General features: G+C 45.0%; 1 protein-coding gene across 1 annotated transcript; it reads right to left on the minus strand.

Annotated features, from left to right (window-relative positions):
* Positions 1-3,777: 3,777 nt before the first annotated feature.
* On the minus strand, positions 3,778-25,688 carry LOC106600720 (lysophospholipase D GDPD3). Its single transcript, XM_014192294.3, has 10 exons — positions 24,665-25,688; positions 24,296-24,338; positions 14,943-15,078; positions 14,629-14,674; positions 12,811-12,929; positions 10,979-11,068; positions 8,430-8,563; positions 8,092-8,151; positions 7,925-7,976; positions 3,778-4,520 (listed from the first exon to the last, which is right to left on the minus strand). Exons 1-10 carry the CDS (start codon positions 24,801-24,803, stop codon positions 4,392-4,394), a joined length of 948 nt encoding a protein of 315 aa, XP_014047769.2. The 5' UTR covers positions 24,804-25,688; the 3' UTR covers positions 3,778-4,391.
* Between the last annotated feature and the right edge of the window lie 404 nt (positions 25,689-26,092).

Consider the following 26,092-nt stretch of genomic DNA (forward strand, 5'->3'; position numbering starts at 1 on the left):
CACCTCCTCCTCCATGCTTTACGGTTGGGAAATACACATGTGGAGATCATCCGTTCACTCACACCGCGTCTCACAAAGACACTGCAGTTGGAACCAAAAATCTCCAATTTGGACTCCAGACCAAAGGACACATTTCCAATCTAATGTCCATTGTTTGTGTTTCTTGGCCCAAGCAAGTCTCTTCTTATTATTGGTGTCCTTCAGTAGTGGTTTCTTTGCAGCAATTTGACCATGAAGGCCTGATTCACACAGTCTCCTCTGAACAGTTGATGTTGAAATGTGTCTGTTACTTATCCTCTGCAGCAGAGATAACTCTGTGACACGATCGTTGTAAGAACTGGAACAAGGCGCAGCGTACATAGCGTTCCATATCTTTATTATAAAGTGAGACTTCAGCAAATACAAAACAATAAACAAACAAGCGAAACGTGACGTTCTGGATTGCTTACAGGCAACTACACAAAACCAAAACAAGATCCCACAAAACACAGTGGGGAAATGGCTGCCTAAATATGATCCCCAATCAGAGACAACGCTAAACAGCTGCCTCTGATTTGGGAGCCATACCATGCACACCAACATAGAAATAATGAACCTAGAACACCCCCTAGTCACACCCTGACCTGCTATACAACATAGAGAATCAAGGGCTCTCTATGGTCAGGGCGTGACAGTACCCCCCCAAAGGTGCGGTATGTGCTGAAATGTGTCTGTTACTTATCCTCTGCAGCAGAGATAACTCTGTGTCACGATCGTCGTAAGAACTGGAACAAGGCGCAGCGTACGTAGCGTTCCATATCTTTATTATAAAGTGAGACTTCAGCAAATACAAAACAATAAACAAACAAACGAAACGTGACGTTCTGGATTGCTTACAGGCAACTACACAAAACCAAAACAAGATCCCACAAAACACAGTGGGGAAATGGCTGCCTAAATATGATCCCCAATCAGAGACAACGCTAAACAGCAGCCTCTGATTGGGAGCCATACCATGCACACCAACATAGAAATAATGAACCTAGAACACCCCCTAGTCACGCCCTGACCTGCTATACCATAGAGAACCAAGGGCTCTCTATGGTCAGGGCGTGACACTCTGGGTCTTCCTTTCCTATGGTGGACCTCATGAGAGCCAGTTTCATAATAGCGCTTGATGGTTTTTGAGACTGCACTTCAAGAAATATTCAAAGTTCTTGAAATGTTCCATATTGACTGACCTTCAAACCGGATGGACATTATAAATATATGGGAGAGGTTAAGGGTAGAGGAATGACGAGTTAAAAACAAACAAAATAAAACTATTGTAAAATAGACTGTGTCCTTAAAATGTATATAGTATGTATAAGCAGGAAATACAGGTCGTTGTTGTTCACTTGTTTGCTCCAATTGGGGAAGGGGTGGTAGGGGTGGAGGGTAATAAACGAAATATATATTTTTAAAGATGTGTGTGTAGTATATATGTATGTATATACAGTGAGGGAAAAAAAGTATTTGATCCCCTACTGATTTTGTACGTTTGCCCACTGACAAAGAAATGACCAGTCTATAATTTTAATGGTAGGTTTATTTGAACAGTGAGAGACAGAATAACAACAAAAAAATCCAGAAAAACGCATGTCAAAAATGTCCTAAATTGATTTGCATTTTTATGAGGGAAATAAGTATTTGACCCCTCTGCAAAACATGACTTAGTACTTGGTGGCAAAACCCTTGTTGGCAATCACAGAGGTCAGACGTTTCTTGTAGTTGGCTACCAGGTTTGCACACATCTCAGAAGGGATTTTGTCCCACTCCTCTTTACAGATCTTCTCCAAGTCATTAAGGTTGAGGCTGACGTTTGGCAACTCGAACCTTCAGCTCCCTCCACAGATTTTCTATGGGATTAAGGTATGGAGACTGGCTAGGCCACTCCTGGACCTTAATGTGCTTCTTCTTGAGCCACTCCTTTGTTGCCTTGGCCGTGTGTTTTAGGTCATTGTCATGCTGGAATACCCATCCACGACCCAATTTGTTACCAATTGTTTTCTTGGTGACTATGGTCCCAGCTGCCTTGAGATCATTGACAAGATCCTCCCGTGTAGTTCTGGGCTGATTTCTCACCGTTCTCATGATCATTGCAACTCCACGAGGTGAGATCTTGCATGGAGACCCAGGCCGGGGGAGATTGACAGTTCTTTTGTGTTTCTTCCATTTGCGAATAATCGCACCAACTGTTGTCACCTTCTCACCAAGCTGCTTGGCGATGGTCTTGTAGCCCATTCCAGCCTTGTGTAGGTCTACAATCTTGTCCCTGACATCCTTGGAGAGCTCTTTGGTCTTGGCCATGGTGGAGAGTTTGGAATCTGATTGATTGATTGCTTCTGTGGACAGGTGTCTTTTATACAGGTAACAAACTGAGATTAGCAGCACTCCCTTTAAGAGTGTGCTCCTAATATCAGCTCGTTACCTGTATAAACGACACCTGGGAGCCAGAAATCTTTCTGATTGAGAGGGGTCAAATACTTATTTCTCTCATTAAAATGCAAATCAATTTATAACATTTTTGACATGGGTTTTTCTGGATTTTTTGGTTGTTATTCTGTCTCTCACTGTTCAATTAAACCTACCATTAAAATTATAGACTGATCATTTCTTTGTCAGTGGGCAAACGTACAAAATCAGCAGGGGATCAAATACTTTTTTCCCTCACTGTATATATTTGCAAAAAGATATATGGGGGATTGGAAGTGATGCAGACAATTACATTGATGGAAGCTACAATCTATCAATCTAATATTAAAGCTGATCTACCCCTAAAAATAAATGTAAAAAAAGAAATAAGATTATGGACAGTCATTTCTCATTGCTTATTTGAGCTGTTCTTGCCATAATATGGACTTAGTCTTTTACCAAATAGGGCTATCTTTTGTATACCCTTTTACCTTATCACAACACAACTGATTGGCTCAAACTCATTAGGAAGGAATGAAATTCCACAAACTAACTTTTAAGAAGGCACACCTGTTAATTGAAATCCATTCCAGGTGACTACCTCATGAAGCTGGTTGAGAGAATGCCAAGAGTGTGCAAAGCTGTCATCAAGGCAAAGGGTGGCTATTTGAAGAACCTTAAATCTCAAATATATTTTGATTTGTTTAACACTTTTTTGTTTACTACATGCTTCCATACGTGTTATTTCATAGTTCTGTCTTCACTATTATTCTACAATGTAGAAAATAGTAAAAATAAAGAAAAACCCTTGAATGAGTAGGTGTTCTAAAACTTTGGACCGGTAGTGTATATCTTAAACTTTGTTGCATTATTAGAAAATTACATTAGCTAAAGGTCTGACTTGTACTCAACTCTCAAGTCCGATATTCTTATCTCGATTTAGTTGAACCAGTCCAGTGTGATGTGTTTCCAGCTCTAATTAATTGTGGCTGCTGTGTGCGTCACAGAAGCCCTATTTCTCCGAAGTCTAAAGGATAAGGTCTTCATAATCTTTTACCATGTCTCTAAAGAGTTGTGTTTGAATTTATCCACTTATTCCATTAACCTATTTGTTATACTGCACGCAACACACAGAGAACCAGGTCAGGACCGTGTAGCCTTTGTTTCCCACTGGGACCTGACTGGCTGGTAGATTATTGTTAAGAAATGTGAGCGGACTTTAATCATTTCCTGGGCCGAGAGAATGAGGAAGTGAAGCAAGTAAATACATAAATACTGTGTGTGTGTGTGTATGTGTTTTGGAAGCAGTTATTTTCCAGTGGTATAAACAAATGGAGGCTGGTCTTGAGAACACAAAACTATACAAGTATTTATTTAAATCATCTTTGCATTGATTAACATACAATTTGTATAGCCTGTCATAAAGACCCCAAAAGTCAGTTCCATTATGTAAATGTCATAATACCATAGGAAAACATCAAGGATATAGACTTAAAGAAATCACTTTTCCCCCAACAACATCCAGACAGCCACTGATAGATCCATTAGGGTTTGGGAAGGTTGCAGAGAGGTTGCAGAGAGAGGTGAACAGTGTCAATATATGACCACAATCCATTAACCAAAAGACAGTAAGTGCAAGTGACATCTTTTTGTGTAGATGGAATGAAGTTGCCTAAAGACATTGATCAGAGATTGGTTTTGTGTTTTTCCCTCTATTGGTTAAGGTTGGGATTTGGGAAAGGTACGCTGGTCTTGGATCTGTGCTTTTCGGGCAACTTCCTTACAGAGCTGTCCTTTTGCTCATTGGTGGAGACTGGAGTTGTGAAGGAAAATTGCGATTTAAGTGTGATTCTTTCAGTGATAAACAACGTACCAGTGGTGGTCTCTTGTTAGGTAGCTCGAGCTATCAGTTAAGAACCCTGTTTGTGAATCAGTAGTGTGATTGGAGGTTTAGGCTGTCAGTCTTGACTCCTGTGTCTGTGTAGGTAGTCAGTCAGGAGGGTGGGGTAGTCTGTCATGACGCCCGTGGCTCCTACTTCGAACGCCGCCTCGATGTCCGGATCCTCATTGCAGACAAACAGGTGCACCTGAGGACAGAGAGGGCCAGACGTCAGTTATCCCACATACTACAGATTACTATAAAATACTACAGTACTTACTATAGAACTCTATAGTAAACTTTTGTTTACTGTAGAATACTGTACTACACACTGTCGTATGTAGGATATACTATAGCGAATACCACAGTATTATCTGCAAAAATAAGCACTGTAGTAAATACTACAGTAATGTCCGCAAAAACACGACACATTTTTAACTATAGTAAATACCATTTTTGTATTTAACCTTTATTTTGACAAGCAGTCAATGTTGAGACCAAAGTCACTTTTCCAGACGACCCCTGTATAAGCACCACAATACACATCTAAACACATTAAACTACACATTCATATACACAATAAAATACACAACAATACACAAAAAGCAAAACAAAAAACAGACGCATTCTTCAGTAAAAATGTTCCCTAACAAACAACCGTCTGAAATGCCATAGCGGCACCAATTCCTCAACATTTTTAATGTATTGTAGATCATTCCACAAGTAAGGTGCAAGGTAATTAAAGGCTGATTTACCTAACTCTCTGGATACCAAAAGAGTCTCCTGAGTTAACCAACCCTGTGAACGGGTTTGATAACTTGTCATTTTAAATCTTAACAGTGATGTTAGGGAAGTCGGAAGTTTCTGGAGCAGGGCTTGGTAAACAAAAAGAGCGTAATGATGTGATCTACGTGACTTCAAAGAGGTGATGAGGAACTACGGTATTCAATTTGCATATACCCTGCCCATTCCCCTCACCCATATCCAATTTTGAGCCACCCATACAGTGCATTTAGAAAGTATTCAGTCCCCTTCACTTTTTTGTTTTTTGCTCTGACATGCACTATCAACTGTGGGACCTTATATAGACAGGTGTGTGCCTTTCCAGACCATGTCCAATCAATTGAATTTTCCACAGGTGGACTCCAAGTTGTAGAAACATCAAGGATTATAAATGGAAACAGGATGCACCTGATCTCAATTTCGAGTCTCATTGCAAAGGGTCTGAATACTTATGTAAATGTGATATTTCCGTTTTTTATTTATTTGAAAACATTCTAAAAACCTGTTTTTGCTTTGTCATCATGGTGTATTGATAAATTGATAAGGATTTTTTTTTTTTTTTAATCAATTTTAGAATAAGGCTATAACATAAACAAAATGTGGAAAAAGTGAAGGGGTGTGAATAATGAATGCACTGTAAGTGAGAAACCTACAAGCTAAGTATAGACTCAGGAGCGTCAATCTCATTTTGACCCGGGGGCGCATTCGATCTTCAACAAGGTCAAGAGCGCTGCACTGAAAATTGGTTATATGTACTCGCTGTCAAAATGTGCAAACAATAGGTGATTATTAGTGACCTGGGCCGCAGGGGTGGACTGGGACAAGAATTAGACCCTGGCATTTTATCTATACTAGCCCACACCTCGTGTCGCCAACTCACCCCCCAACCACAGGGGAAGTGGGGCCCAGACCCTATCAGCCGCTGCCCAGACCTACATCTACATCAGGCTCGAGTCTTCTGTCTGACATTCGCATCCACTCTAAGTTAAACTTAGACACAGGCAGTAGTGCTGACACATAACATTGGCAGTAAAGTACAGCGTTTCTCAACCATTTCTGTACCAGTGACTGACGAGAGATGGTCCTCCTCCTCTTTTTTTAACCAGCTCATTTTTAAAACAAATACAATATGTAAAAGCACCACTGGAGATACAACTCACCACTTTAACTGTTCCTCTGCTCTAGCCATTTTGTTTGCCTCCCTGTTGTGCTGTCGATCTGTCTCATCATATTCTCTGCTGTCACTTTGTGCTTCTTCTGCTTTAGCCAACACCCGCATAGCAGTTGTTTTTGGCGGTGTCGGAACTGTGTTAGAACTGTGAAATCCACGAGCAGCTCCTGGCATTATACCTAAAGCGGACCTATGAGCGTCATTATTTCTATTCAGCCTACACTTTCTTACTCTGAACTTCAAACGCGAGTGGGAGGGGTGTGGCTTTGCGACAATAATCAAGAGCAGCTGCTCACCGATTCGACAGCTCCAAAGTAGATACACCTCCGACACCGCCAAAAACATCAGCGATGCAGCGATCGCCAGTTAACACTTGATCCGATTGAATCTAGGCCTTAAGCTAGATTTCAAATGAGTACCCATCATACGTGTTCCCCTGAATCAGCACCTACCCTATTCATTTCTATTACAGGCCTCCAGACTGTCATTTTTCACTGGTGCCACTTACTTTTACTGTTGGTGGCACCAGCCCATGATTTGGTCGGACTCAAATATATTTTTATGTGCTAATCCAATAAATATCATTAATTTTGGGTAAAAAATTTGACTATAGTTGCTATATTTTTGAGACTCCAGAATTTACTGATTTATTTTTGTTCAATAGAGAGGAATTACATACATCTTTATGCGCAGTATAGGCTAGTTAATGTGGGGTTCAACACTTGTAGAAGTGGAAACTACTGAAAAAGCACATTAACTACATTTCTAACTCTAAATATATTACCCACTGCTAGTAGCTAAGTATTCATCCAACATTAAATGTTATGTGCTAAAAAAACGTATCTCCATATCTCAAAGCCATATCAAATATCTTGGTTGTAAAATAGTTGCGTTTGAGCTGAATATTGAGTTGAGAAATAAGTAATTATACCTACTGAAAGCTGAGACCCTCCTCTCTTCGACAGGGACAAGGGGATGAAGCTAGTTGTACGTTTAGAAATCATTTTTCTCTCGAGCGCATGGCGAGTGAGGAGAGTGACTCGCTCATTGCAGCAGCAGGCCCCAGCGAGGGCACAGGCACATTGGGAGGACAGACACTTTCATTACAGGAATCATGAGTATAATGCACTTTATTGTTTGACCAAATCCTGGTTTTAGCCGCCCCAAAAAATAGGACGTTTTGAGTGAGGTGACAATGTAGAATGTGTTCTAACTTTACAGGCACCCATTCCGTTTTTTACAACCCATGTTCTTGGCTGTCTAACTGATGACAGAGTCGGAGCAGGTCTCTTTGCCGATGTCGTGTTTGACTTTGAATGTGAGTTTGCGTGACCTCAGTCTATCAGGAAACCGGGCCATTGCCCACTGATCATCCAAAAGCCCATCATAGATCAGTATAACAGAGAAATTCCACTAAAATTGGGCTGGATTGAACCCCCTTCTAGGTTTGCCCCTTGCCCTACACACTCAGTGTCTACAGTTCTTAAAGGGCTGGATAAGGGAAAGTGGGCTGTAACAGGAGCTCTGCTGAGCCTACTGACGGGCCATGACATACTGAAGCGGTAGAAGTTAGCAGAAGGGGCTAGGAAGTGATGGCAGTAACAAATATGATGATAACGATGCTAACAGTAATGATGATTATGATGGTTGCTCTGTACCTGAATTCCTCTGTTGGCCAGATGTTTGAATAGACTCTTCTTCATCGTTAATCTGGAACAACATGAACCATTTTCAGGTGGTTTAATCTTTTATCAAAGCTTGTATATGGCCTGTTGCTTTTAGTAGGAAAACGGAACTGCTTTGTTACTGTAGTAAATGTACCCACTTCTCTATCAGATAGATGACCATTCTGTTCTTCAGAAGACGCTCCTCAGGAATATATGTCCTGCGCCAAATAGAATGAGATTAGATACAGTTACAACTTACAACACACAGACACACGGTTGCCAGACAGAAAGAACAATAGAAAGCTCTCTGTCATCACACATCCGTGTGCACCTATTCTCAAAGATAAACATGTGACCACACACATCCGTGCACAGACATAACAGACGATGCTGAAGTCAGATGATGATGAAGGCAGATAGGTATTGTATCAGCACATGAACTTTGGAACCAATAGGCAAAAAAACACACATGACACGCACGCACGCACACACAAACCTGTTGATAATGCGGGGCAGGTAGAACTGCAGGAAGCTCTCTCCCAGCGGTACAAAGGGCAGCAGGCCGCTGTAGTAAAGGAGGAGCAGCTGCAGCCCTCGTCTCATACTGAAGCTATAGGGCATGGTGGAGTTCTACAAGGAGAGAGGGAGAGGGGGAGGAGAGAGGGAGAGCAGAGAGAGAGAGGGGAGGAGAGAGGGAAAGCAGAGAGAGGGAGAGCAGAGAGAGAGGGGAGGAGAGAGGGAGAGCAGACGGAGAGCAGAGAGAGAGGGGGGAGGAGAGGGAGAGAGAGGGGAGGAGAGGGGGAGGAGAGAGGGAGAGCAGAGAGAGAGGGGGGAGGAGAGGGAGAGAGAGGGGAGGAGAGGGGGAGGAGAGAGGGAGAGCAGAGAGGGAGAGAGCAGAGAGAAAGAGGGGAGGAGAGAGGGAGAGCAGAGAGGGAGAGAGAGGAGGAGAGAGGGAGAGCAGAGAGGGAGAGCAGAGAGGGAGAGCAGAGAGGGAGAGCAGAGAGGGAGAGCAGAGAGGGAGGGGGAGGAGAGAGAGAGCAGAGAGAGAGGGGAGGAGAGAGGGAGAGAGCAGAGAGGAGGGAGAGAGCAGAGAGGGAGAGAGCAGAGAGGGAGAGAGCAGAGAGGGAGAGAGCAGAGAGAGGGAGAGCAGAGAGAGGGAGAGCAGAGAGAGGGAGAGCAGAGAGAGGGAGAGCAGAGAGGGAGAGCAGAGAGGGAGAGCAGAGAGGGAGAGAGCAGAGAGGGAGAGAGCAGAGAGGGAGAGCAGAGAGGGAGAGGGGAGAGGGAGAGGGAGAGGGAGAGGGGAGAGGGAGAGCAGAGAGAGAGGGGAGCAGAGAGGGAGAGAGCAGAGAGGGAGAGAGCAGAGAGGGAGAGAGCAGAGAGGGAGAGAGCAGAGAGGGAGAGAGCAGAGAGGGAGAGAGCAGAGAGGGAGAGAGCAGAGAGGGAGAGAGCAGAGAGGGAGAGAGCAGAGAGGGAGAGAGCAGAGAGGGAGAGAGCAGAGAGGGAGAGAGCAGAGAGGGAGGGGAGGCGAGAGGGAGGGGAGGCGAGAGGGAGGCGAGAGGGAGGGGAGGCGAGAGGAAGCAGAGAGGGAGCAGAGAGAGAGCGGGGAGGAGAGGGAGAGAGAGGGGAGGAGAGGGGGAAGAGAGAGGGAGAGCAGAGAGGGAGAGAGGAGAGAGAGGGGAGGAGAGAGGGAGAGCAGAGGGAGAGCAGAGAGAGAGGGGAGGAGAGAGAGAGGGAGAGCAGAGAGGGAGAGAGCAGAGAGAGAGGGGAGGAGAGAGAGAGGCAAGAGCAGAGCAGGGAGAGAGCAGAGCAGAGAGAGGGAGGAGCGAGAGAGAGCAGAGAGCAGAGAGCAGAGAGAGAGCAGAGAGAGAGCAGAGAGAGAGCAGAGAGAGAGCAGAGAGGGGGGAGGAGAGAGGGAGAGCAGAGAGAGAGAGGGGAGGAGGGAGGGAGAGCAGAGAGAGAGAGAGCAGCAGAGAGAGAGAGAGCAGAGAGGGGGGAGGAGAGAGGGAGAGCAGAGAGAGAGAGGGGAGGAGAGAGAGGGAGAGGGGGGGGAGGAGAGGGAGAGGGGGCAGGAGGAGAGCGGGGGAGGCAGAGAGGGAGAGCAGAGAGGGAGAGCAGAGAGGGAGAGCAGAGAGGGAGAGAGCAGAGAGAGAGGGAGAGAGCAGAGAGAGAGCAGAGATGGAGAGCAGAGAGAGAGGGAGAGCAGAGAGAGGGGGAGGAGAGAGGGGAGGAGAGAGAGAGAGCAGAGAGAGAGCAGAGAGAGAGAGCAGAGAGAGAGAGCAGAGAGGGGGAGGAGAGAGGGAGAGCAGAGAGAGAGGGGAGGAGGGAGGGAGAGCAGAAAGAGAGCGGGGAGGAGGGAGGGAGAGCAGAGAGAGAGAGGGGAGCGAGAGAGAGCAGAGAGGGAGAGCAGAGAGGGAGAGCAGAGAGGGAGAGCAGAGAGGGAGACAGGTGAGAGGGAGAGGGGGGAGGTGAGAGGGAGAGGGGGGAGAGAGAGCAGAGAGAGAGAGGGGAGGAGAGAGGGAGAGCAGAGGGAGAGCAGAGAGAGAGAGAGCAGAGAGAGAGGGGAGGAGAGAGGGAGAACAGAGATAGAGAGCAGAGAGAGACAGAGGGGAGGAGAGAGGGAGAGCAGAGAGGGAGAGAGGGGAGGAGAGAGGGAGAGCAGAGAGGGAGAGAGGGGAGGAGAGAGGGAGAGCAGAGAGAGAGAGCAGAGAGAGTAGAGAGAGAGAGAGAGGGGAGGAGAGAGGGAGAGCAGGGAGGGAGAGAGGGGAGATGAGAGAGGGAGAGCAGAGAGAGAGAGAGGGGAGGAGAGAGGGAGAGCAGAGAGAGAGAGAGAGGGGAGGAGAGAGGGAGAGCAGAGAGAGAGAGAGGCGAGGAGAGAGGTGAGATGACAGGGAGAGATGGAGGAATGGGGATAGAAGAGAGCAGGAGGGACAGGGAAGAGAGAGAGGGTGGGTTGAGAGAGTGCAAGACAAAAACCTCCCCCTAGGACAGGAGTTGAATTAGAGAACCCTGGTCAGTTTATTGTGTCCTCCCCTAGACGACACTTACAGTTCTGCGGCACTTTTCCATAATGGTCGATTCTACAGTCGCCCACACTGTGAGGTCCTCTCTATCATACTGTTTCACCATGTTGGACACCTGAGAGAGACATAAGAAGGTATGGGAGAGAGAGAGAGAGAGGAGAGAGAGAGAGAGAGTTGGAAGAGAGAGACAGAAGAGAGATGTTTGGAGACCCAGGGCAGAAAGGGAGAGTTATTCGTTGTCTGTGACTTAGCCATTCAGCAAATCTGTGAAACCTATTGTTATTCTTAGATAATTGTTTCCCTGACATGGTCAAAGAACTCAAGCATAGATTGGGAACTTTTTTTCTAATTTGGCACACGGAAACTGATTGGCCTATAGATGGTACTGTTATAAGCGGTCTCACTTACACCCCCATATCCACTGTCCCGGCTGACCTAAGTGTCTTTCCTCATGCTGAACAAATTTGCCACAAGGACCCATAAGGCCTGTCAGGATATTTTTTTTCATCCATCTTGGGGATTTTGGAAAACCTTTGAAAAATTTATTGTCATGAACAATACGTCCAAATAACGCCAAGCTAGAGGATTGGTTAATGACAAATCAAAAATCAGATTTGACGTGTCCATTTAAATCCTTTGTAAATCCACTTCACAGTGGCCTATCAACTTGAAACTGCTATCATGGACGTCTCTAAGATGAACCACATTGAAATTGGTATTGATTACTCAAAAACAACTATTAACAACTCCTCCTTTCATATGTAACACTTATGCTCAAAATCATCTGCAATCATCTTCTCCTCATGAAAATCAGCAGCATCCCACCCTGCATCCCCCTGCTGGCTTGCTTCTGAAGCTAAGCAGGGTTGGTCCTGGTTGGTCCCTGGATGGGAAACCAGATGCTGCCCGAAGTGGTGTTGAAGGGCCAGTAGGAGGCACTCTTTCCTCTGGTCTAGGGAAGTGATTGTGGACATTCCCGTGTAGGGTGCTGTCTTTCGGATGGGACGTGAAACGGGTGTCCTGACTCTGTGGTCACTAAAGATCCCATGGCACTTAGGGGTGTTAACCCCGGTGTCCTGGCTAAATTCAAAATCTGGCCACCTAATCATCCCCAGCTCACAATTGGCTAATTCCTCTCCCCTGTAATTATTCCCCAGGTTGTTGATGAGAATGTTCTCAGTCAACTTACCTGGTAAAATAAGGGTTAAAAAAATTAACCTTAAGTCAGATTCAGTCCAGATTTTGTATTTAGACTCATTACATCAGTCTTTAATGGTTTTAGTTGCTGTAATCATATATTGCTGCACTGTACCTATAAATGCATGTTAGCACATATGCTAATGATAAAAAATATTATTCTCTCGAACCATGGTAATGCTGCACTTAAAAAAAAAACTTTGAACCTTTAGGCAAGTCAGTTAAGAACAAATTCTTATTTACAATGACGGCCTACCCCTGCCAAACCCGGACGACGCTGGGCCAATTGTGCACTGCCCTATGGGATTCCCAATCTTGGTCGGATGTGATGCAGCCTGGATTCAAACCAGGGACTGCAGTGACGCCTCTTGTACTGAGATGCAGTGCCTTAGACCGCTGCGCCACTCGGGAGCTTGCACATAAATATAGTTCCTACATGATATAGTGCTTGCTTTGTTATCCAACTATCTTGTGTCCATTCTGTCATCCTGTGAACCCCGTTCATTGTTGCTCACAGACACATTTATAAAGTATTTTCTGTAAATAAAGTTGAATTTGATTGGATTTCGCTCAGCAGGGTCACTTTAAAATAATGTAAAGTGTAAAGTTGAAATTTGATGAAAAAAGTTGGATTTGATTAAATTCAGCTTAGTCCTGTACTTTCTCCATTAGCAAGCTGTTGTCCTCTTTGATCTCGATGTTGACTGGCATCTTAGGAAACTTCCTGAACACTTCCTCCAACAGGGTGAACTTCCTGTCTGTACCGGTGCTGTAGTGGCCTGGTGTGGGAACGGAAGGAAAAAAGGGAGAGGATGGGAGGGAGAAGGGTGAGGTAGTGAGTGTCATCATAATCCACACACACACACTGATGCATATACGCACACATTGATGCAAAACCTCACAAGGAGCATTTGTCTATGCCATCGACCCACTTCTGTCAGAGAAGTATGGTGGTTGAATGTGTGTATCTGTGTGTGTGTATTACCTCGATTAGACCGACAGCGTTATTGCATTTTGGTACACCAGAAGTACATTCATTTCCAATGGAATGCTGCGTTTGCCTTGCAGCATTGTGTTGCAGAGGCAGTTGCAGTGCGTTCTGTGTGGTGCAAGGTATGCATAAAATTGTATGCGTCGGTTTGAAAGAAATAGTAGCAAAAGGTGAACGTTGAACTTTTAGCTGCACACATAGCCACAAATAACATTGGATTACATAATGGGGAAAAAAGACTATTGAAATTATTACGCAGCATTGATGCAATGACGCTGTTGGTCTGATCGAGACATACACTGCATCACCAAAAGTATATGGACACCCTTCAAATAGGTGGATTTGGTTATTTCTGCCACACCCATTGCTGACAGGTGTATAAAATCAAGCACACAGCCATGCAATCTCCTTTGACAAACATTGGCAGTAAAATGGCCCGTACTGAAGTGACTTTCAATGTGGCACCGCCAAAGGATGCCACCTTTCCAACAAGTCAGTTCGTCAAATTTCTGCCCTGTTAGAGCTGCCTTGGTCAACTGTAAGTGCTGTTATTGTGAAGTGGAAACGTCTAGGAGCAACAATGGCACAGCCACCAAGTGGTAGGCCACACAAGCTCACAGAACGGGATCGCCGAGGGCTGAAGCGCGTAGTGCGTAATAATCATCTGTCCTCGGTTGCAACACTCACTACCAAGTTTCAAACTGCTTCTGGAAGCAACATCAGTATAATAACTGTTCGTCGGGAAATGGGTTTCCATGGCCGAGCAACCACACACAAGCCTAAGATCACCATGCGCAATGCCAAGCGTCGGCTGGAGTGGTGTAAAGCTCACCGCCATTGGACTCTGGAGCAATTGTGATGAATCACAATTCACCATCTGGCAGTCCGACGGACAAATCTGGGTTTGGCGGATGCCAGGAGAACGCTACCTGCCCCATTGCATAGTGCCAACTGTAACGTTTGGTGGAGGAGGAATAATGGCCTGGGGCTGTTTCATGGTTCGAGCAAAGCCCCTTAGTTCCAGTGAAGGGAAATCTTAACGCTTTCACATACAATGACATTCTAGATGATTCTGTGCTTCCAACATTGTGGCAACAGTCTGGGGAAGGCACTTTCATGTTTCAGCATAACAATGCCCCTGTGCACAAAGCGAGGTCCATACAGAAAGGGCTTTTCGAGATCGGTGTGGAAGGACTTGACTGGCCTGCATTAAGCCCTGACCTCAACCCCATTGAACACCTTTGGGATTAATTGGAATCGCCCAACTTCAGTGCCCAATCTCACTAATGCTTTTGTGGCAAGTCCCCGCTGCAATGTTCCAACATCTTGTGGAAAGCCTTCCCAGAAGAGTGGAGGCTGTTATAGCAGCAAAGGGGGGACTAACTCCATATTAATGCCTATGATTTTGGAATGAGATGTTTGACGACCAAGTGTCCACATAATTTTGGCCATGTAGTGTGTGTGTGTGTATGTGTTACAGTGGATACCTGCATAAAACGTGACCTCCAGTCTGTCCTTTTGCAGGGGTAACTCCTGAAAAGAAAACACAATTAGTATTTTATAGTACAAAATGAATGAACTGTCTCATTACTGGCTTAAGTTGTATGGAACCGCTTATAAAAGCTCATAAACACTTAAGTTGTATGGAACAGATTATAAAGGAGGGCCTACATGTACACACATTATAATACATACACACTCAGGTCAGAGTAGCTAAGGTAACATAAAAAGCGTTCAAGCAACAATCAAGGGGAGTTTTACATTGTATTTCTATGGTTTTAATATACATTTGACCTCTGACCTCTAGGTTTAGGGAGGAGATGGTGACATCATGGCCGGTCTGCCTCAGGAGGTTTTCATCATGTGAAACGACCACATGACCATCCCGGGTCAGGTGACAGTCCAGTTCCAGCATTCCTGTACCCTGCTCCACTGCACTGAGGGGGGAGGGGGTGGGGATGAAATGTTGAGGTGTCTTAGGTGGAACTGCGTTAGAGCTGGCATCATTATATTGTGGACATTGTCGCATTTGTATAGTTCCAACACTGGAATGTGTGATACAGTCTACATTTCGATTAGGCTGAAATATTTTGTTTAATTTTTAATATGAGTTTCATTATTTCTATACAGCCTACACCTTCTAGTTCTGAACTTCTAACGTGAGTGGGACGGGTGTGGCTTTGTGACAATGGCCACACGAGCAGCTGCTCACCGATTTGAAACACCGCCAAAACATTTACATAAGTACTGTATTCACACCCGAGTCAATGAAGTGATAATGCCCTCGAAGAGGATATATTGGCATGGGTGTTTGTCGAGGGCCAGCAAACTGTGCCAATGTATCCTCCAAACACCGGTTACCAACATATTCAAATAATGACTGGCATATTTTCATAAAAAATGTTATTGTGATGAATTTATTCATACTATTTGATCCTTCCACAAGATATAGTCCCGACACAAATCTAGGGTTGCTACCCAAGCCGGCTGGTAATCCGTTCTATTGGTTTGGTTGCCAGAGACTCCACCCAGTTGTTCAGTCTTTTTGTTCTAAATTGTTCTAGTCGTTCGTTCTAAATGTTCCATAACCATACTGGCTGGCAACATTCTTATCCCATGCATTCTAGCTAGCAAACTACGGCTAATTTACAGTCATGTCAAACAGTGCAGACAGAATAACAGCAAATTAGCTTCATTTGCATTTTTTTAAGTTGCTTTCTATTGTCATTTATTTGTATTTGTTGAAAACAAAATGTTAATCTAAAAGAAATGTGAGATCATGTCTAGATGCTTTTTATAGTGGAGATCAAGTTTATAAATTGCATGGCCCAGTTGATGAGACAGTGGATTGCGCAGCCAGATGGAACAGAGTAAATAGGCATTTTAACGTCATAGATTTAACCAGTGGTAACTTGTGGAATAGACACTGGCTTGAATGAGGTTTTAACCAATCAGCATTCAGGATTCAAATCAAATATCATTTGTCACATGCGCCGAATACAACATGTACCTTACAGTGAAATGCTTACTTAGAAGCCCTTAACCAACAATGCAGTTCAAGAAATAGAATTAAGAAAATATTTACTAAATAAGTGTAAAGGGATTTATATGTTTGAATGTAATGATTAAATAATTCTACCCTGAGACTTAACTATTAGGGATATGGTCTATATAGCATGTAGAATGAGTAACTAATTAAGCATAAGTCTAACGAGGTTGGACTAGGATAAGAGAAGAATGCGTGTCTGTCTGTTTAAGTAAACACCGAGAACTGTTAAACTGTGGTTGACCTGCCCTAGCTTGAACTCTGAGGGTTTAAGATATGAGAGGGAGTCCCCCTCAAGGTTTCTCTAATCTCAGAGGAATGAAACTGTCGGCTGGGTAATGATCTACAGTGTTAAGAGATCTGGGGCCTTAATGTTTGTGTGTATGTGTGTGCGGAAGGAAGGAATGAACTATAAAAATGATGTCTATGTAAAATGGACTTCAGAACGTTCTCGTGAATAAACACTTCTAATTCTTGTAAGCTGGGCCTCCGTCTGTTTCATTCAACCAGAATCTTACACATTCTGGGTGGCAGACTTAGTATTTTAATTGAAGTTAACATTGAGAACATAATTCTCGTAACAATATGCTAAAGTAAAAAATGAAATACACAATAAAATAACAATAATGAGGCAATATGCAGGGGGTACTGGTACCGAGTCAGTGTGTGGGGGTACAGGTTAGTCAAGGTAATTTGTACATGTAGGTAGGGTTAAAGTGACTATGCATAGATAATTAACAGCGAGGAGCATCAGTGTAGAAACTAAAGTTGGGTGACTGGAGTCTGACAATTTTTTTGGCCTTCCTCTGACACCACCTAGTAAATAGGTCCTGGATGGCAGGAAGCTTGGCCCCAGGGATGTACTGGGCCGGATGCCGAGCAGTTGCCATACCAGGCGGTGATGCAACCGGTCAAGATGCTCCCGGTGGTGCAGCTGTAGAACTTTTTGAGGATCTGGTAACCCATGCCAAATCTTTTCATTCTCCTGAGGGGGAAAAGGTGTTGTCATGCCCTCTTCACAACTGTCTTGGTGTGTTTGGACGATGATAGTTTGTTGGTGATGTGGACACCAAGGAACTTGAAAAACTCTCGACCCGCTCCACTACAGCCCGTTGATGTTAATGGGGGCCTGTTTCGGCTCTCCTTTTCCTGTAGTCCACGATCAGCTCACATTGAGGGAGAGGTTGTTGTCCTGGCTCCACACTGCCAGGTATCTTACCTCCTCCCTATAGGCTGTCTCATCGTTGTTGGTGATCAGGCCTACCACTGTTGTGTCATCAGCAAACTTAACGGTGGTGTTGGAGTTGTGCTTGGCCACACAGTCGTGGGTGAACATGGAGTACAGGAGGGGACTCATCATGACAGATGTGTTGTTGCCTACCCTTAATCCAGGATCCAGTTGCAGAGGGAGGTGTTTAGTCCCAGCTTTGTGGGTACTATGGTGTTGAACAATGAGCTGTAGTCGATGAACAGTATTCTCACATAGGTGTTCCTTTTGTCTAGGTGGTAAAGGGAAGTGGTGAGTGCAATTGAGATTGCGTCATCAGTGGATCTGTTGGGGGTGGTATGCAAATTGGAGTGGGTCTAGGTTTTCCGGGATGATGGTGTTGATGTGAGCCATGACCAGCCTTTCAAAGCACTTAATGGCCATCAAGGCAGGTTACCTTGGCTTTCTTGGGCACAGGGACTATGGTGGTCTGCTTGAAACATGTAGGTATTACAGACTCGATCAGGGAGAGGTTGAAAATGTCCAGATAATCCGTCAGGCCCCGCAGCTTTGTGAATGTTGACCTGTTTAAAGGTCTTGCTCAGAGAGCGTGATCACATAGTTGTCCAGAACAGCTAGTGCTCTCATGCATGCTCCGGGGTTGTTTGCCTCGAAGCGAGCATAAAAAGCATTTAGCTTGTCTGGTAGGCTCTCGTCACTGGGCAGCTAGCGGCTGGGTTTCCCTTTGTAGTCTGTACTAGTTTTTAAGGCCTGCCAAATCCTAGGAGCTTCAGAGCCAGTGTAGTAGGTCTCAATCTTAGTCCTGTATTGATGCTTTGGCTGTTTGATGGTTCGTCTGAATGCATAGCGGGATTTCTTATAATAGTCCGGATTAGTGTCCCGCTCCTTAAAAGCGGAAGCTCTAGCCTTTAGCTCAGTGCGGATCTTGCCTGTAATCCATGGCTTCTGGTGGGGATATGTACGTACGGTCACTGTGGGGACGATGTTGTAGATGCACTTATTGATGAAGCCGGTGACTGAGGTGGTATGCTCCTCAATGCCATTGGATGAATCCCGGAACATATTCCAGTCTGTGCTAGCAAAAGAGTCCTGTAGCGTAGCATCCGCATCATCTGACCACTTCCGTATTAAGTGAGTCAATGGTAGTTCCTGCTTCAGTGTTTGCTTGTAAGCAGGAATCAGGAGGATAGCATTATGGTCAGATTTGCCAAATGGAGGAAGAGAGAGAGCTTTGTATGCGTCTCTGTGTATGGAGTAAAAGGTGCTCTACAGTTTTTTCCCCTCTGGTTGCACATGTGATATGCTGGTAGAAATTAGCGCAGTTTATGGATGAGCATTTTGTGGTGGTAAATAGACAGCTACGAATAATATAGATGCAAACTCTCTTTGTAGAAAGTGTGGTCTACAGCTTATCATGAGGTACTCTACCTCAGGCAAGCAATACCTCGAGACTTCTTTAATATTAGACATCGCGCACCAGCTATTATTGACAAATAGACACACCTCTCGTAGTTTTTATGTCCTGCCGATGCATGGAAAACCCAGCCAGCTCTATATTATCTGTGTCGTCGTTCAGCCATGACTCAGTGAAACATAAGATATTAGACCCACCCATTGGATAATACACTGTAGAAGAACCTTTGTCATCGATTACAGCAGTGAGTCTTTCTGGGTAAGTCTCTAAGAGCTTTCCACACCTGGATCGTGCAACATTTGCCCATTATTATTTTCAAAATTCTTCAAACGGTCAAATTTGTTGTTGATCATTGTTGGACAACCTTTTTCAAGTTTTTCCATAGATTTTCAAGTAGGAACATTCACTGTCTTCTTGGTAAGCAACTCCAGTGTAGATTTGGCATTGTGTTTTAGGTTATTGTCTTGCTGAAAGGTGAATTCATCTCCCAGTGTCTGGTGGAAAGTAGACTGAAGCAGGTTTTGCCTTTGCTTAGCTCCATTCTGTATATTTTTTTATCCTGAAAATCTCCCCTGTTCCGATTACAAGCATAGCCATGACATAATGCAGCCACCGCTATGCTTAAAAATATGGAGAGTGGTACTCAGTAATGTGTTGTATTGGATTTGCCACAAACATATTCAGGACAAAAAAGTATATAGCTTTGCCACATTTTTTGCAGTATTACTTTATTGCCTTGTTGCAAACAGGATGCATGTTTTGGAATATTTTTTATTATGTAAAGGCTTCCTTCTTTTCACTCTGTTAATTAGGTTAGTATTGTGGAGTAACTAGAATGTTGTTGATCCATCCTCAGTTTTCTCCTATCATAGCCATTAAACTCTAACTATTTTAAAGTCACCACTGGCCTCATGGTGAAATCCCTGAGCGGTTTCCTTCCTCTCTGGCAACTGGGTTAGGAAGGGCACCTGCATCTTTGTAGTGACTGGGTGTATTGATACACGGGGCTCTATTTTAACAAACCTAACGCAATGGTCCATCTAAGCATTGGCCGTAGCACTGTAGGTTCAGGGCTGTGTCAGAAATATTTTTGATATTTTCACAACAATAATTATCGGTACAGTTGCTGCAGTTGGCACGAAAGGGCTGGGTTTTGATGAATAAACAAGTTGTTTGTGTGTCGAGGCTTGGCCCTTCAATGGCCAATAATATAGCCATATCGCTAAATATGTGGTTGCTTCAAATTGTGTATTTGCACCCTGGTCTCAGAGCATTTCATATTATTCTGTACGTATGACACGTTACATTTCATATGGCATGTATTCATTTGTGGTTGTCCATCATCCATTTCGTATGATATGTTATGAATTACAACTGTTATTTGTTGTGGCTAGCATTAGCTAGGTGGCTAATGCTAACTTTACTTAGGGGTTAAGATTAGGGTTAGGAGTTAAATTAAAGGATTAAGGTTAGGATTAGGTTTAGGGGAAGGGCTAGCTAAAGGGGTTAAGGTTAGGGTTATGGGAAGGGTTAGCTAACATGCTAAGTTGTTGCAAAGTAGCTGAAAGAAAAATTAAGTAGTTGCAAAGTTGCTAATCATCTAAAATGATCAAGTTGTCCATGATGAGATTTGAACACACAACCTTTGAGTTGCTAGACGTTTGCGTTATACTTGCCCCTTTCAATAATCTAAAAGTACAACCATATTCCAATGGACATTTTTTCACATTTTTGGTTTCAATTCAGTTTCGCTCTTCACTGAGCCCAGAACAGGGCCAAACAGGTGTTGTACCTCGCTTCCCTCCTTCAGAGAACAGTAGTTATTAGTTATAACGTTAAGTTCCCTTTCAGTCAGTACTCTCCGTACTACACAATATGGGGAACTAGAATCCAAACCCAAGCCAGGCCCAATGGATACCAAAGGAAATGTCCCATGGCAACCACCCAGTGGTCTGGGTATTGCTGCCCAATGACCCTCTCCTCTCCGAGCTGTAAGCACGCTGTGGGCAAAACTGGGAGCAGTGACATCCAAGCAATAAAACCTCACAAAACTGTTTGGTGATGCCCAACTCACCGCAGTACAAATATCCCCAACTTTCTTTAAATAACTCCCCTGCGCAGCGGGAGTTGCCACAGGACCACACCCAACAGGCCACTGATCTGCACAAACCAAGGTTGCTTGGGTCAACGGGGAGCCACAAGAACCAATGACAAGCCCCCCAGGCGCAAAATCTCCAATGTGGACTGAATCAGCTCCACTGGGGGAAATGCGTAAAGGAGGGTCCAAGGCCACTGGTGCACCAGTGTGCCTGTTCCCAATGGGGAGCTTGGGTCCCTCAATGAGAAAAACAGTCGACAATGCACATTTTCTTGAGATGCTTAAAGATCTACTCGGCCCTGCTGAACATTTGCGCATATCTGGGAGACCACCCAGATGTGTAGCCTCCACTCCTGAGAAATAGGGTCCCACCTGGATAAAAGATCTGCACCCAAAATGAGGCAACTGGGGAAATGTGTCGCCCCAAAGCGAGAGCTTTCTAGCATTAAGGGAGCAAGCCAAGGTTAGAAGAGAGAGAGACAAAATGGGGGGGGGGGAAGCACCTGAGCGCCAGATCCACTGTTAGGAGCTCCAGGTAATTGATATGCAGTGCGCTCTGCACCACTGTCCATAGCCCTCGAATCGAGTTGCCTTCATATAGCGCACCCCACCCTTGGGGGGATGCGTCTGTCGTGAACACCTTGCGGGTACAACTCAGCCCTGACAATAGCAGAGGGTCCCACCATCCATTGGCCTAACAGGGACACCCGAAGCAACAGCTTAGGCTGTGAGAAGCATCAAGATGAGTGGCTAGCACTCAGCACTGGAAGGGCCGCATCAACTGGAACCCAGCCACCCTCCATGGGGATAGAAAAGTGTGATCCGCAAGTGAGTCTAGCTCGAGACCCAGAAACGGAATGCACTGAGATGGAGTCAGATGGCTCTTTTCTGGTTTCTTATGAAGCCTAGAGACTGAATATGGGACAGTAGCATGAATGTGTGTAATACCAGCCAATCTGCTCTAATAGCCGGCGGCTCGTGAACAGTCAGAATATATAGACTTTGAGGTGCTTGCTGAGGGCATGTAGGTCTCGAATGGGATGTACAGTCCCGTCCCTTTTCGGAACCAGGAAATACTGGATCTTCAACATCGGAACCACTCAGAATACCTGCTTCTGGAGACAGGAGGATATTTCCTCGCTCAAAACAGGCGCTGAAGACTCGGGAACAGTCGAAGTGAAGACGCTGCAGAAGTGTGGGGAAGCCACAACAAATTGTAGCCTGTACCCCGACATTCCTATTGGCATGATCCAGGGTGACACTATGTATGCGCACCATTGGTCGGTGCAGAGAGCGAGCCTCCCGTGAAATGCAATCTGAATGCCATCTATTTTTCCATTTCCACCACTTTTGACAGCCAAAGAGACTTTGTGTGGGATAATAGCATGGTTGTGTCCAACCCTGCTAACTCCCCTGACTCTGCTACCAACAACCACTTAAAGGGCAAAGGGGGCTCCTGCTAGGGCTGATGTAGTACCTCATCTGGACAGTAACCAAACGTGGGGGCACTGTTGTCAAAGTAATGTTTTTGTGGAGGGGCGCACTGGTCGCTCACACCCGTGCCAAGGACCATCGTTCTGGGGGTTACCTGAGCCAAGTGTTCAGGGGCTGTTTCCTCATCGGAGGTGCTTGGGGAAATCTACTATGTTTCACTCGCCAGAAGTTATGCATCCTAGCCGACGTTAGGCAGGAAGCTTTTTAGTCTAAGCTAGCTAGCCTCTGACTGCAGCATGGTCCGTTTAGAATAGCCTAGTGTCTTAACTCTACATATACCAAACAAGAGGAGCTACCCAAGCAACTCCACCATGGGACGTCAGGAATAACTAGTAATAGCTAGCTCGTAGCGGTGCGTTAGCCAATGTGGCTAGCACATTATGCAGCGCATGTTTAGCTAGCCCGGTCTCGAAAGTCTACGTAGGACCGGATCACCAGGGTGGGACCGGACCCTTCATCAAAAAAACGTTTCTGGGAAGAGAGGCAAGCAGTGCTTGACCACGGCAGACACAGGCGGCGGGGGGTACCCACCGAACCTGGCCGCCCTCTCTCTTTGAGTAGCCTCCAGTAACCGGCGACAGAGCTCATAGGAGCCGGGTTGGGTGCAGGCAGCTACCGCATACACCACACCCAGGCAGACAAGACATTTGCTCCAACTAAAGACCCTCAAGAACGCTACACGATTGTCAAGAGAACATGCGGCTTGGACTAGCAGAACAGTGCCAGCTGGGGGCAAGACACAGTGAAACCGTCCCCTAGGCCCACACACAAACTGATTTGAGCGAGGGCAGCCAGAGAATGTACAGAGCTGAGACATACAAGACAACAAACGTGAATATATTTTGTATGAATTTGGGCATGGTCCCGACCCAGCTTGTTAGCCTTCATCGTGTTGGTCATGTTAGCCATCTTACTCATTGCTACAGCCAGGCCAAGCAATCCATAGAATAACTAACTGGTTTGCACACAACAGGTGAGCACCCGCTACCACAAAGTGACAGTTTAGTTGGCAAAAAGTCAAGTCTCATGTCCCAAAGAAGTTTGTTTTTGGCATGAATCATTCCTGCTGACATCGAGGTGAAGAGCGGAAGAATTGAAGGGTTTCAGCGAGGCGTTGATTTCATTGGCCTTGTCAGGCGTGATTTTAGTTCTTCAATCGAAGTCGTGAGTGACTCACATTCATTTGTGTTGTACCGAGAGTATCGACTGAATGGAAACCTTGTTCAGTCTGCTTTTCACCAAACACAAAGTCACTTTTCAGCCGAACAATAACCTAGAAGATAGTGAATCGCAAAGGCTGCTGAGGGGAGGACGGCTCATAATAATGTCTGGAATGGAATAAATGGAATGGTATCAAACACATTAAAGACGTGGTTTGCATGTGGTTGATAGCACTCCATTCCAGCCATTATTATGAGCCATCCTCCCCTCAGCAGCCTCCAAGGAGTGAATGTTCCAGAGTGGTCGACTTACGGTTTTGACTTAAAATCTGCTTGAAAATCTATGGCGAGACATGAAAATGGCTGTCTGTGTCTAGCAATGATCAACAACCAAATTGACAGAGCTTGAAGTCTTTTTTTAAAGAATAATGGGCAAATGTTTCACAATCCAGGTGTGCAAAGCTCTTAGAGACTTACCCAAAAAGAATCACATCTGTAATTGCTGTCAAAGGTGTTTAACATGCATTGACTGTTTAATAAAAAATACGAAGAAATGTATTTTGTGTATATCGTTGAAAAAAAACCCCCACATTAAATCCATTTTAATACCACTTTGTAACACAATAAAATGTGAAGAAATCGAATGGGGGTGAATACTTATGATAAGCACTGTAACTGATCTGAAGTCTGGTTTGGTTAGGGTTGGTCACTTACTGTGTGAAGGCCTCCATGGTGCTCTCTAGCCTCTCGCCACTTCCTGCCAACACAGATCAGAAGAAAAGCAGAGAATATCAGTGTCCGATCCAGCTCCAAGACTCTCGCTCTATAGCCTGCTTTTCCATGATCCCCACTGACTTGAAATGGGGATAGCTCAAATCAGAACCACATATTTATCAAGATGCAGTGTGACTCTGGGTCAAATCAATAAAATCACTCAGCACTCCTGCTTGCAGCTACACCACAGGCTCCAAACATTCAACATTCACTAGTCCAGCCCATTCACATAAATGGTTACAGAGGAAAGGTGAAGAAGCAAGGTGACTTAAATGTGACTACTACATCCCTCCACCGTTCCTTCCTTACCTCCTCTGTGTGAGATGTGGGTGCAGTGGAAGGCAGCCCGTTTCTTCTTGTGGAGGATCTGAGGGTTCTTCAACAGGTAGAGTGACGTCAGGGTGTAGCCCCCTAGGGCCGGAAGGATAAAGTACAGGGAACTGGCCATATTCAATTCTCCTCCAAAAACAGTCCTCAAATGTGTCCGAAGGCAATTAGGCGCAGTATCAAAAGGCAGAGGCCCTTGGATCCTCCTAGACGCTAACAAATTAATAGGACACCTACAAGTGTCAGGCTGAGTACTGATGGAAAAAACCTGCCAGAGTTGAGTCCCCTTCACCTGCAAGTTGTAATAAAAGACTGAATATTTTTCAGCTATCCCCCACCGAGCTCCTACATTACACTGGTAACTAACAACCGATGAAGGAACCCCTCCAAAACCTCTTCGAGCGCATCTAAAGACACTCAATTGACCTGCTCATATTCTAAACTTCACTCGACTGCCTCTCTCACACAAACGTCTTCGCTCTTCCTCTTATTCTGATCACTCAGTTTCTCTCTCCGTCAGTCCATTGGTCACCTGTCAGCCTAGAACAGAATGTTGTGAAGAAAAGAAAAAAAACAGGACTTGAAAAACTGGTACAGCCAAAGGAGGCAGTTGAAGGAAGTCTCACAAGGTCCCACTCCATTCACTCGAATGCCTAGAAAAACTATTACTCATAACCTCGCCTAACACTACTCTCTTCCCTCCATGGGTTGTTTGTAGTCAACCTAACCTCCTTCGCCCTCTCCCCCTTTTACCGCTCGCCCTTTCTCCCTCTCACCGTGTAACTGGGACCCACACAAAACTGTAAAATCAGTTAATGAAATACTAGTGCCAGTAGGAGCTGGCCTCTATCTCACCTCGCTCTCTCGCTTTCCCTTCCCTGTGGCATATATTGTTCTTCTCTCAGGCTTTACTGCCTTTTGTTACACAAACACCCTCTTTCACGGTGTGTGTGTGTGATCATGTAAATGACGGAACTATCCTGCATGAAGTGCGGCTATTAAATGCATTAAAAAGCAAACCTCAAATAACATGCATTTATTTACGGGTGGGTATATGAATGTAATGATAACAGAATGGGTGCTACCTCTAGCAACAGATATGAGAGAGAGCTAACCGTATAGGCTGGTAAAGGGTGTGTGAGCAAGCGTTGCTACATGGCGGGTTTCGATGCCGTCAGGCACCTTTTATTTAACAAAGGATGTGTATGTAAACTCATTATCAGACACAGGCGCAAACACACAGTGTACTTAACAAAGAATAGGTGTCAAAAGCTATGTAAAATGCGCTTTCACAAGCAGGCATGCAACTTCAGCAGAATACTGTATACCGCAGCGTTGTTTACATCAATAGAAATGCTGAAGGGTAGCAAACAGGTGACTGAACTAGATAAATCAGAGAGAAGCAACAGC

The sequence above is a fragment of the Salmo salar genome, chromosome 03 (assembly GCF_965601325.2).
Source record: "Salmo salar chromosome 03, fSalSal1, whole genome shotgun sequence".
NCBI lineage: Eukaryota > Metazoa > Chordata > Actinopteri > Salmoniformes > Salmonidae > Salmo > Salmo salar.